Source organism: Telopea speciosissima, chromosome 9, assembly GCF_018873765.1.
Source record: "Telopea speciosissima isolate NSW1024214 ecotype Mountain lineage chromosome 9, Tspe_v1, whole genome shotgun sequence".
In the NCBI taxonomy this organism is placed as follows: Eukaryota; Viridiplantae; Streptophyta; class Magnoliopsida; order Proteales; family Proteaceae; genus Telopea; species Telopea speciosissima.
This window is the reverse complement of record NC_057924.1, coordinates 17,605,693-17,618,982: the sequence shown is the minus strand read 5'-3', so window position 1 is coordinate 17,618,982 and position 13,290 is coordinate 17,605,693. Positions and strand designations below refer to the sequence as shown.

At 39.1% G+C, this 13,290-nt stretch overlaps 1 protein-coding gene across 1 annotated transcript in view; it reads left to right on the top strand.

The window, feature by feature from the left end:
- Nucleotides 1-13,290, top strand: part of LOC122640353 (guanylate-binding protein 2-like) — a 68,165-nt gene that overhangs the window by 51,508 nt on the left and 3,367 nt on the right. Inside the window, exon 10 of the mRNA XM_043833516.1 lies at nucleotides 12,090-12,212. Coding sequence (XP_043689451.1) covers nucleotides 12,090-12,212 — 123 coding nt within the window. The remainder of the gene's footprint in view (nucleotides 1-12,089; nucleotides 12,213-13,290) is intronic.

The window sequence follows — 13,290 nt, the reverse complement described above, 5'->3', positions numbered from 1 at the left end:
AAATTCAAATCGTGGATGGCTGTTTTGCCATTACAAAATTCTTAAAAAAAAAAAAAAAAAAAAAAGACTTAGCCTTCTTCTCTTTGAGAACAAGCTTGTGAGTTTATCAAGTATGCTTAGGTGAGACTCCTATAGTGGGCCAAGGTGGGACTCCTATGGCTTGGCAACTAGTGGGACTCTAGTTTGCTATATTTATCTTTTTTTTGTGTTTCATCATCTTCAACCTCAAGCTTCCATCAGCAAAGTTACAGCAGCACCTTTTGTTGCAGGTTAGCTTCAATCCAACCCCTTACAACTTCACTTTTTTGTAACTATTCACATACCCAGTCCGTGCAGCATTCCCTAATCTGGTCATTACAGAACCAGGATTAATTTTAAGAACTTGTCACTGATATTCAATTAGAACCAGCAGTCAATCAACCCTAGCCTAATCAAACCAAGTTCAAATCAAAACCCTATTCTCTACCAGTTTTCAATCTTGGCTTGTAGTCCTTTTAGGTTTGCACCAGAAGTTAAATAAGAGGGTAAGATCCATGGTATTTATGGCCAGGTTTTGCTCTGATACCAAGTTGATGTATGTCGATTGGTGGAAGAGTGGGACTTAGGAGGGAGATCGACCTGCTAGAGGAGAAGAAGAAAGAGAAAGAGAAAGCCCAAATTGTTGGGACGGGGGGCAAGAGAGGAGGGCCAAGAGAGAAGTAACAACAATCTCAACTCCAAACAAATTAAATATTATCTTTTCCATTCAATCAAATCATGGGGGAGGCTTTTAGGACTTTGTGTTGCTTTATAATGCTGAAAACATAATCACAAAAGGAATGAAAAAAGGATTCTTGAACCTCCCAATCAATTGGGATGAGGTGGCATTCTAAATTGACTCAATCAATAAAGAAACTAACCCAAATCAAGGATGAAGGTTTCGAGGCCTGGCCAAAACCAATATATCTTGGGTTTCGACAAGGTTTCAGTCGAAATCTGGGATTTTTTTTTCTGGGCTAATCGAAACCCAGGTTTTGAGGCCCAAAAAATGGTTTTTTTTACCATTTTTTTGTGCTGTCAATTTTTACCATTTTACACCCATTCTATGAATTAGTTTCACAAGAAAACCACCCAAAATGGTACTTGTGGTTTGGACCCAAGTTTGCTATATACGCTGAATGCTGTTGTACATTAGCCCTACTATAAACTCCGATTCCTTATAATTTAGCTACTGGAAATTTTAATATGCAATTAAAACAATCAAAACGTACATTAGGTTATGGAAATACAAATATAGAACATTCACCACTCAATACATGGTGTGTCTTGGCGGGTCTAATCCACGAGCTGCGTACCACTGAAGATGTCTGTGACGCTCTTCCAAATCTGCACATATGTATCCCATGACATTTTGTGCCCAACACTATGTTTATATACTAAGAGTGCGCTGTATTGACAGCAGTCAAGTTTCTTTGTTCAAAAAGAACAAAAAAACATGAAAAAGTGTTTGGTTTTGCGGTTCGCTTTTTCGTTCTTTTAGAACGAACCGGAGGTCTTGAGCACCAAAAGAACGTTCTTTGCGCACGCTCCAAGACGGTCCGTAAAGAACAAGAACGAAAAGTTGTCGCGATCAATCGTCAAAACCCGTGATTTTGGGTTAGAAGGCAAAAGCTTGCGATAGATCTCGGGAAGAGAAGGGAAGAGAAGTAGCGGGCAAAGAAGGTAAACCGTGTCGATCTCATCTCTCTCTCTCTCTCTCTCTCTCTCTCTCCTCTCTCTACCTCTCACTCTCTCTGCTTGCTCTCTCTCTCTCTCTCTCACTGCTCTAGCTCTCTCTGTCTCGCTCTCTCCCTCACTCTCTCTCGTCTCTGTCTCTCTCTCTGCTCGCTATCTCTCTCTCTCTCTCTCGTCTCGCTCTGTCCCTCTCTCTCTCTCGTCTCTCTCTCTCAGCTCTCTACAACTCTTTATCGCAATCTCCGCAACTCTCTCTCTCTCTCTCTCTCTCTCTCTCTTTCTCTTGTCCCAGTTCTTCTGCTTCTTTGATTTGTTTGTTTCCTCTTCTATTTCATCTTTCTCTTGATCCTGGGTGATGAAGCCTGATGGGGAATCTAGTTTTGGAGGGAAATTTGCTCGCAAGGGTTCTTCATATGGGTTGCATCAATCTCTAGATGGTTTTTTAGGGGATCAAAGAAGGAGTCCAGCTCCGTAAGGGACGCCATGAGTTGCATAGGATCCACGAGTCGGAAAAAAGAAGATCATCATTCACATCTAAGTCTCGTGCTCATCGACATTCTCCTTTCGTAGGTAAATATTATAGTGGTGATCGTGTTTCTCTTTCACACCGATTTCTCACTTTCTCTGCAACCCCCTTTCTCTCAAATTAGATTTTATTTAATTTGAAGCGGAAGTTATGCTCATCTCGCAAGGTTCTCAAGTGAAAAAGTCACTGTGATATCTCTACTATAAAGTTTTAATGTTATTTTGCATTTTCTCAAAGAGTATGGACATTAGGGTTTGCCCAAGCATATTTGATTTTTACGATTGTCTCTGTTTTAGGTATACATTTGTTCAATATGTTTGGTCTTTGCTCTATCTCTCCTATGGATGTTCATATGACCACCCAATGCTTGGGCTATGTTAATAAATCAATCAAAAGGCAGAGGCTAGATTCTAACCAAGAGATACCAAGAAAAAGCAAAGAAGTTAAAAAACAAACATAGATGATGATCGGAACACCGAGGTTGATTGGGGGTTTCATTGAGGTTTATTGAAATTTTGAATTGAAAACAAGTGAACAAGGCAAGAATATTGATTGTAGCTATTAATGTGTTTTAAAAACCACATTGTATCATGCAAAATATAGGGTATAAAAAGTGAAATTTATTCCTTTGAATTGTACTATTCTAATAAAAGTTCAAGATTTTAAAGGAGAGAGATCTTTCCTCACTCTCTTATAAGCTTTGACTATGAGACTTGTTTTTCTCGGGACATGAAAGCTTAGTGACATCAAGCATTTGTGTACCTATTATGCCCATTGGTCTCTAGCCATGAAAGCTTAGCAGACTTCTTGTTCTATCTTTGTATAAAAGATTGGTTGGGTGTGACTTGCGAGGCCAAAAGGTAAAAAGCGTAGGCCATAGAGGGTTCCTCAAGCACTTCTATTTGAAAGAGAATATAAATAAAGAACAACCATACTATACTCTGTTGTTTTCATGTATTCATGTTTTAAAATTTCATTGCTACTTAATAAAGGCCTCGAGAAGTATCAAATATCAATCCCCTCCTTGTTAAGTGTGAATCGAGAGAGAGAATGAATGATGCATTGGTGTGTATCAACAAGTGAGGGATATGATGAAGAAGATCTGTTTCGAGTTGCGAGCCAAGAGAGGAGGAATGATGTATTTCTGTTTTAGACCTTTGCCCATTGCATTCCTCATGTAGAGATTCATGCTACTTAATTTTTTTGTTATATTTCTCTTTTGGTTCTCTATTTGATGGGTCTTTAGCTCAAATTGGTAGAGCACTTGGCACATGAGCATGTTCCAAGGGGATGGTGGTTCGAATCCACCAAGGCCCTTTTATTCAACTGCTCATAGCATAGTCAATTATGACACTAATCCACACAAGAACCCAATTTTAATGGCATCTTTCAAATTTGAAATATTTTTATACTTACTTAGGTTATGTTAATGAGATATTTTAATTTTATGCTAAGGTTGGTAAGAGAAAGGTTTTTACAAGTATTTTTTTGGTATAATTGACTAAGAATGGCATTATTGTAATTAATATCAAATAAGGAAGAATAGATTTTACCAAACACCATTTTCGTTTCGAACAGCGTTTGAGAACGTTACTAAACGGTCATTTTCGGTCTCGTAATGCCGTTCTATACCAAGAACGTAAAAGAACGTTTCTAGTCAAGAACGGACGTTCTTTGTTCAGACCGTTACCAAACGCAGCCTAAGTATTCCAAAAATTAGATTTGGGAAAAAAAACCATTACCTCTGTAGAAGGGTAATGAGTAGAAGAATGCCAAAAAGTAGGAAGAAATTAAGAGATTTAGGCATAATCCCCCTTGGCAGTGTCGATACTTGCAAAACTCCCAGTTCTTGGTTGAAACCAAGTGTCGAAACTTGTGAAACCTTGTACAAACCAGTTTTGACCCTTGGTTTCATCTCGGACAAGCTCGAAACTGTGCAAGTTTCAACCGAAACTAAAAACCATGACCCAAATAGACAAGGATACCTCCTTTTGTGTGGCTAAGATGGAGTTCCCGCACTAACTAGGAAACTGAAGTAGATTAGGAAACTAAGTCTAAATCAGGTCTGGATTTCAATTTTACTTTCCCATCCTATCTAGACCAACTGTACATAATTAAAATAAAAAAATTAAACTCCTAAAAACCAGCCCAAACCAGCCTAATTGCCCAGTTAACAAATTTTATTGTGATTGACAAAATGGTTTATTATATATAACTAATTATAAATGGGCTGGCTTCTGCCACACCTGTCTGTAGCCCATATATAGATACTAGGCTTGTTTTGGCTGGGTGTAGAACATGAGACAGCCTACTACTTGCTTCATTCACTTGATTGCCACCCTTGTTAAACATCATAATGGTATATTTGGCCATGTTGGAGTTGCAGATAAAAACCAGAATTAGGGGAGTTGAAGTCAGTTACCTTGGTTTTTGGACAGCCTAATCATTGCCAGGGTCTTTGCTTGGATCTAGAAGGATATTTCATATTTGAGATTCATTATGTGGCTTCATGGCTCTTTGCAAGGGGTGTTGTGGTTGAAGTTTGATGAAATTTGGATGGCTGGTTAGATCTGTGGCGAATTTAGGGTATGGGAAATTGAAAATAACAAAGGGGAAAACTAGGGTTGGGGCTGTAGAGGATTAGAAGAAGTATGGGGATGGGGGATGTTTCAAACTACTGGTGTGCAGAGAATCCTTGTCAGCAGCTTGTTTATTGAATAAAAATTTAATCTTGGACAGAAACTTGAAAGTAGAACTTGAGAGGAACCACTCGGGCTTCACACTGTAGAATGTCGATTGGATCAGACGCCAATCCCACCAGCTTTGATCAAACACAAAGCAATTCTTCAAAGAAGAAATAAGGTTTCAGAGCAGCAATAACAATTTTCTAAAATTAAGAGGTGAGAAATATCTCCACCGAATTCCTTTATTTATAGTGACCAAAGGCCCAATTCCTATGCAGCCTAGGAGTGTAAATACTCCTAGCTGGCTAACTCTAATATTACCTCCCTTGACTAATTCGTGGGAGGTATGGACCCAAAGAAAAACAAAACTACATTAAATAAGGCCCTGTTTGATTAGCGGGATTTTGGTCGGGTGGGATAGTTGTACTAACTTTCCCACCCCTTGCCTAAAGCATCTTGTTTGTTTTCATGGGGGTGGAAACTTGGATCGACAAACAAAAGGTTGTCAGTTTTTATTGTCGGACGACGTGGCAGGAAGTTTCTCCCACCCCAACCCCTTGCAAAGTCCCACCAAATACACGGGACTTTGCGAAAAATCCAGGGAAATCTGTTGGGTACCCATCACTGCAAGTTCATTGCACCCCTGCCTGACAGCAGCCACACTCAAAAATAAACAGGGCATCATCTTCCATCCGAGCTATTCAAAAGCCCGTGTAGTTTCAATTCCAGTTTCCTGCCTTCATTTTCACAGTCGCCCAACGCTGAAAAAGATTTATAAGTCTCGATTGTGTCTGCATTTTATATTTCTCAAGCCATGAGATCGATTCAGAAGGGGAAGAAAGAAGAAGTCGATTCCAGATTTGTGGATTTTCAGTCTCGATGGTGTGCTATCACAGAGCTGTCAAGCCATGAGATTGATTCAGAAGGGGAGAAAGAAGAAGTCGATTTGCAGATTTTCAGTCTTGATGGTGTGTGATACTGTGATCCCAGAGCTCTTAAGCCATGAGATTGATTCAGAAGGGGGAGAAAGAAGAAGTCGCTTCCAGATTTGTAGATCGTCACTCTTGATGGTGTGCTATCCCAGAGCTCTCAAGCCATGAGATTCGTTTCAGAAGGGGGAGAAAGAAGAAGTCGATTCCTTATTTCCAGTCTCGATGGTCTTTGCTATTCCAGAGTTGCAGGCAGCATGCGGCTGGGCTGCAAATATGAAAATAAATATGGGGGAAGGGGGCGAAAGAAGATGAGGACGGGAGATGATTTTGATTAAAAAAAAAGGGGATTACTCTGACCAGCGGTATGAATCACCAGTGAAAAAACTCACCCCTAAACCCCCACAAACATCCCCCTTGAATCTAAGGGTGTCTATCGGTTTGGTTTCGGTCATTCGGTTCGGTTCCATGCCTTGATGGTGTGAACCGAAGCCGAACCGAGAACCGAGTCGGTTCTGGAAGTGGAAACCGAACCTTCTCGGTTCGTTTCGGTTACGTTTCTAATTCGGTTTCCAATACGGGTCTAATACGGTTCCAATTCGGTTCTCCAATATGGTTTCAATTCAGTTCTCCAATACGTTTCCATTCTGCTAGGCTATCAATTGTTGTTGGCTTCTTGTGTTCTCAAGAAATTTCATTTGTATAAATAAAATGCTCACAAAACCTTAAAGGAACCAGAAATAGTCATAAATAAATAAAAATCCCAAGTGAGTTCTCCACTTTCAGATGTTATATTTCAGCTTACCCATCAATAAAGTCAGAGAAACACATCAAAATTATAGTTCCAAAAGGAAAGGCAACAGCATTTAAAAAAAGATATAGGGTTTTGGATTTAAGTATAGTATTCGTTCGGTTTTGGTTCAAATCGACGGTTTTTGAACTAAAACAAAACGAACCGAACTGAATTAAATGCTCATATACCAGAACCGAAACCAACTGGATTTATTTGGTTCGGTTCAGTTGATTCAGCTCAGTATTCGGGTTCGGTTTGGTTTTGACACCCTTACTTGAATCCTTGAATCTCTCGCTAATATGGAGGAGCTCGGATTGAAGATGCCTCTCTCTCTAGAGTCCAGAGTATTCCCATCCCCGATTAATCAAACGTACATAAAATTTGGGAAAGTTCCTAAATTCCAATAGGGTCTCACTTTCCCACCCCTATTGGTTACCCAACCAACACATGGGTCCCACCTAAGCAACTCTCCCACCTCATGTATCCCTATAAACAAACAGGGCCTAAAAAAGGTACTTAAGTCACTTAAATTGAACCACCAATTCAAACTAGCTTTGGACCAGTGCAATTTAAAACACTAAAACATGAAAATAAACTAAGTGTAAAGCTAATCTCCTATGCAATCTATGTACCCCTACTTTAGATCCATAAAAGTGACCTATTATATCGAAAACCCATGGGACCAAAGGCCCAACATGTATATAACCTAACCCTAGACTTATTCCCATCAAAATAAGCCTCTTTTGGTGATGTATCTGCATCATTGGGTGAATCGCTGCCATATTGCAACCACCATTCAGCTACAAGATAACATTAAAGATTATTGTTAGGTAATAGTTAAATATGGGTACATAAATATGAATGGAAAGACTAAGGTGATTGGACCAACCAGCAACAACGCCATCCCGAGCCGCTTTTGCCATTGATCGGTCGAAACTCCCAATGGCATCCCTAAAAACTTTCATTTGTATACGTTTTAGTTAGCGTCAATACCAACAATTATATTTGCATTAATTTGTTAAAGACTAAACAATAGTTTATTCTTACCTCGGCATTGATAATCCCTTGTCTATTTGCATTTGGCTCAAATCTAGCAACCACTGCATGAACTGCATCTATCAAATCTTTGCCTCATCCCAAATCAATGCATGTAGTGGTACTTATGATTTAGATAGTATGCTGAACACAACAAAGTACCACAATAAGAAACTAAATGACAATCACAAATTAACCAGTTGAATTGAAGTTAATAAAGTAACAACTCACCAGCCTTATATAGTGGATGCATGAGTTATCTCTCCCATCGATCCTTGATAATTTGAATAAACTTTCTATTACCCGTTTTATAAACTGTCTTAACCTGCATCTTTATCATATCAATGGCTGCCCACAAATGTTCTAAGGTTGGTTTCCTTTGCTGATCTACAAGTTTCAACACGGTGACAATTGGGTCTAAGATCTTTACGATCTTCTGGAGATCATCACGGAACTTGTCTCTAGAAATGGTGGTCTGAGCTGTCCAACCTCCACTAGAACTAGACCCCTACCAATCAAACCATTCCTCAAAAGCAAACATCTACCTAAGTCCAACTTTCTTCAACTTGAAGCTTTGAAGAGCAATCCCATTAGTTGCAAATAGTGTAATCCCTAGACGAACTAAGTCACCACCACACTTGGTCCTCAACATTTGCAGAGTAAATCCATAATTATAGATGAAGGTACTCACTTGTCTTGCCTTCTCTACCACCCCTTTCACAAGTTTCAAATTCCCCATGTCCTTCAACATGAGATCGATACAGCGGGCAGCATATGGTGTCTACAAGAGACGGTAACTGGTATTGTTCATCAGCTTTTCCCCTACCTTCTTGAAGTTGTTACCATTGCCAGTGATCACCTGTACCATATTTTTCCATTCTCACCTCTTTCACTACTTCTTTTAACAACTTGTAAATATATTTTGTATTCTTCTTTTCTTTAGATGCATCAATAGACTTGAGGAACACAGTCCTCTCATCTCAATTCAACATGAAGTTGATGATGGATTATCTAGTGGGTCCAGTCCAACCATCTGCCATCACAGTCACTCCATAATGCTCCCACATCGGCTTCGACCCATCAATATACTCATTACTCCATCAAGTCTTCCTTGTGGTGCAGGTAAACATTGTACATCTCATAAGATGTTGGCCCCTTCACTCCTAGGCCAGTCGACCCAATCTCTTCTAACATGTGCTGATAGTATGGCCCTCGGGTAACATTGGCTGGAATGCTGTGATAGAAAGCCCACTTGGAGAAAGCAAGCCCCACTTTCTCCTTCACATTAGTCTATGTCTGTATCAAACTCCTTTGTTTATACTTGGGGTTCTTAAAGGGTGCAGGATTCATCTGAAGTATCTCAACATCTGGGTTATGGGCTGGGGGTGGGGGTGTAGCCCGTGGGGATGGGGCCCCAATTGGGCTAGGAATTGGGTCTGGTTGTGGAGCCCTCACACTCTGGCTCCTCCTGAGTGGAATGTTTGGCTCTCTATATCTCAACCTCCTCCTCCGGGGTTACTCTAGCTCTGGCTCATCTCTAGCTTGTTTAGATGAAATAGCTGCCCTAGCCATCTGTAACCTTCTCTCATTCTCAATCCTAAGTTGCTCTCTGCTCTCCATCCTTACTGATGCAATCTGGATCGGGTTAACCTTTATTGGATCGCTTACAGACCCACCCAAGTATTGCTCTTTGCTCTCCATCCTTACTAATGCAATTTGGATCGGGTTAACCTTTATTGGATCACTTACAGACCCACCCAAGTATTAGTTAACTCAGTTCATAGGTACAAGTGGCAAAACAGTAAATATTTGGAAGTATATAAGACTAGTGGCAGAATTGTAAATAGACAGAAGTTTATAATAGGATGGCAGTGTCGTAAATTAATGGAATTCAAGTGAATGGGATGCAACGTATTCGTGAAAAGGGTAAACTAGGAATGGGTAAAACCTTAATGGCAGGATGTAATTAATTAGAGAGGGAGGGGTAGTTATTTGGAAAGCAAATTAAAGAATCAAATTTAAAGCAATAGAAAGAAGAATCCTGGAATAGGGGTTGTCTTCTACCTCAAGCCAAGCCAAGAGATGGAGAAACCAGAATTGTTCTCGAAGAAGAGAACACCTTCAATCTCTGTTGGCTGGGTCTGAGATTTCAGGCGAAGGGAAGTGATTCGATCCTCTGCTGATTACAAGCCTAACAGTACCAAGCATCAACAACCTAGTGAGATTTGAAGCTCTGAAATCACATCTGACGACATCACAGTTGCAGGGTTCTTCAAGGGTCGAGTCTCATAGCAAGGAAGACTTACGGAACAAGCACTTGGGGTTGGGTTGCACTAAGGTGGGGAATCTTAACCCTAAAGCTTGAGGAACAAAGGTTTGTGAGGGAGGAGATCCAACCAGAATATATGGGGCTGCTACTACCTTCCAGAACAGAGCAACAGCTTGCTGGTTGTTCAACCTTCTTTGTTGCAGATTTACCCTGCACCAGAACAGGGTATGAAAAGAGGAAGCAGAAAAAAACAAGCAGAAAAATAAGAGAAGAAAGGAAGACGTGAGAGAGATCAGAGGAAAATAGGGCGGTAAGAACAGCTCACGGCAACCATTGTTTCAACCCAAAAAAAGTTTCATTCCCAAAAAACTAAACCCCATTGTGGGTTAATAACTGCTCTTTTCTAGAATTAAGCAAAAGGAACCCTAATCCAAACCTAAGACTGAACTAGAGTTTGACTCTATCTTGGACTCAACTGAAACAGAATTTGGACTCAACCCTACTTGCGACTAACGTCTCACGACTCTAAGATAACTAAAACTTTAAATTACATAAATCCCTACTTGTTCCTACGTATAACTGCATCACTTTACCTCCTCATTTGTGCAGCCTCTGCCACTAGTTCTACATCATCAAACTCATCTGGCTCCTCACTGTCATAACCCTGCTTCCCTAACGCAGGATACCTATCTAGACATGTGTCATCAAACTCCTCCCTGATTGCCCTCTTCTCCCTCCTAGCTGCTACTCCACCCCTCAGATGTTGTGCCATGGTAGTCTTTATTTGACTTGGCACTTGAGGGCAGCCTGTGGCATTCCTATCTCCACTAGCAAGATGCCACTTAAATCTAGTGGCTCCACCTGCCATTATTTGCTTCCTACAATAATTACATCCTGACTTCTTCTTGTCCGCTGAAAGGGGTCTCCCATGCATCCATGCAATGTCCCCCATTATGCAACACTAGCAAAGTAGCAATTACCAACCTATTGCAACAAGAACTCATAGATTATTAACAAAAACACTATAAATATGACTCCTAAACAACAAAGCTCATTCTAAATTTCCCCCAAAGTATGCTATTTTGCCTTTCTAGAAATATTTTAATAGTTACTAATTAATTAATTAACATAAATTAATTAAAGAACATAACATTTCTATTCAAATACAGCTGCAAACATAGTCTACAAACGTTAACTATTTTTTGACTTTTTTAAAACTAAAACAGAATATTTCTCCTATTTATTTTTTATTTTTTTAATTTCAGCAATTAATTTTCCAAAATCAGAAAATTTAAATAAATAAATAAATACAGAAAAAAAATTCGACACCGCCACACTGTAGATCAGCCAACGGTGTCTCATATATTAAATTTGTGTCCATCCATCATATATAAGACATAATTTTAAAAAAATATGTTGTAGGAAAATAGTTTTTATAAAACAGAAAATTAAAAAATAATTCACCTACCATGTATAAATTTGAAAGAATTCTACCATGTATTCCCATGTATTGTACAAAAAAATTTGATTTTTTGGAAGAGAACACTGTTACTTTTGAGATTGAAGGTTCAAACACTCTTCTAAGATGCTTGATAAAGCTTGTAGATGCAGGATCTGTAGAAGTTACACAAAGAAATGCGAAGCTTTGGGCCAAAATCAGCCTACCATAGTCGAAACCTCTGAAACCCCTTGCTCTCGGTCGAAACTTGTGCGAAATATGAAAGCTTCGATCGAAACTCAGTAATATATAGACCTGGTTCAACCAAGTTTCGACCGAAACTACTGTTGCGGTTGAAACTTGTTCGAAACCTGGTATTATTTGAACTCCCTCGACATCTCATCTTAGACTCCTGTGAAATTGAGACATCTCGGTTGAAACATTTTTCCATGACACACACACAAAAAGAAGGGCTGATGGGATTACGATTTTTTTATATTTAAAGGAGCAGATTTGCTGTTCTAAATTCAATGTATTGGATACTTTAATCGGATATTGGTTGTTAATCAGAATATCATTTCAATTGGATTTGAATATCTCGTTTATCTTATCTTCTTACACCTATATTGTTAATCATACATGTGCCTATATACAAGATATTGAGTTGCTGGTGCTGATTATTTGGATTGGTCACTGATCCAGGACTACAAAAGGAATGTATTTATGGAGGCTGATTTAAAATGTTCAGAAACTATACAAAACCTGCAAAAGAAATTACGAGCTGCTTGTCATATTCCTGATGCAAAAATTGATCACATAATCAAGGTAGTCACTGTCATTTGGATTTTCCTTTTGTGCATTGATAGTCTTATTATTTGGGTTTATACCTTCTTCTGATACTTCGGCGTTTATTTGGGTTTATACCTTTTTCTGATACTTCGGCATTTGGGATGCTTGTAATTTCTTTTTTGCCCATTTATGGTGAGACTTGCAATTCGAGAGAAGACCAGAGATCTAATTTGATGCATTTTCGGACCATCTGCAGAATTGCTTATCTAAATCGTTATTCTAAAAGTAAGCTTTATATATTCTTTTATAAAGTGTTTTATTTTATAGAAATATAATAAAATATTAATCAAGAATTTGAGTGTAATGATAGAAACCCAGATTATTCTGTTTGGTATTTTGATTTTCTGTTGATATTATAGAATGTTCAAAACTAAGGGTAATCTGTTGGTTTGGTTTCGGTTTCTCATCAGTTTGTAATTGGGCAACTATCAGGTTTGGTCCGATCCGATTTCGGTTTTAAATGTATTCATAAGGAAATCAATGGGAACTTTCTGGTTTTTTGAGTTTTCGGTTTCTTATCAGGTAATCACCGGTCCGGTATCAGTTTATTTATTTATTTATTATTTTCAGGTTTGGTCCATTTTTTTTGTTCCGTTTGGTGCATTTGGTTGGTCAGGTTTGGTTTTTGGTTTTACCGGTTCCATAGAGTTCAACCCAAAACCAAAACAGTAAGATTTGGTTTGGTCCATGCCGAACCGGTCATTTTGGTCAGCCAAACCAGTTCAAGCTGAACTTTGACACCCTTATTCAAAACAATAAGGATATTATTTGGAATAACGGGTCATATTTGTTTCACAGTGAGTAGTATTGCCACCCAAAACTTCTTTGTGCCTTGTTTTTTGTATTCATTAATGGGAAGGTGTAGCACAATGGTTCTTGTACTAGGCTTGGCACAACAGCCCACTTATATCTTCCACGAGGCAGTCCACCTGGCATTCAAACTTAATTCATTAATGGGAAGGTGTAGCACAATGGTTCTTGTACTAAGCTTGGCACAACAGCCCACTTATATCTTCCACGAGGCAGTTCACCTGGCATTCAAACTTTTCACTAG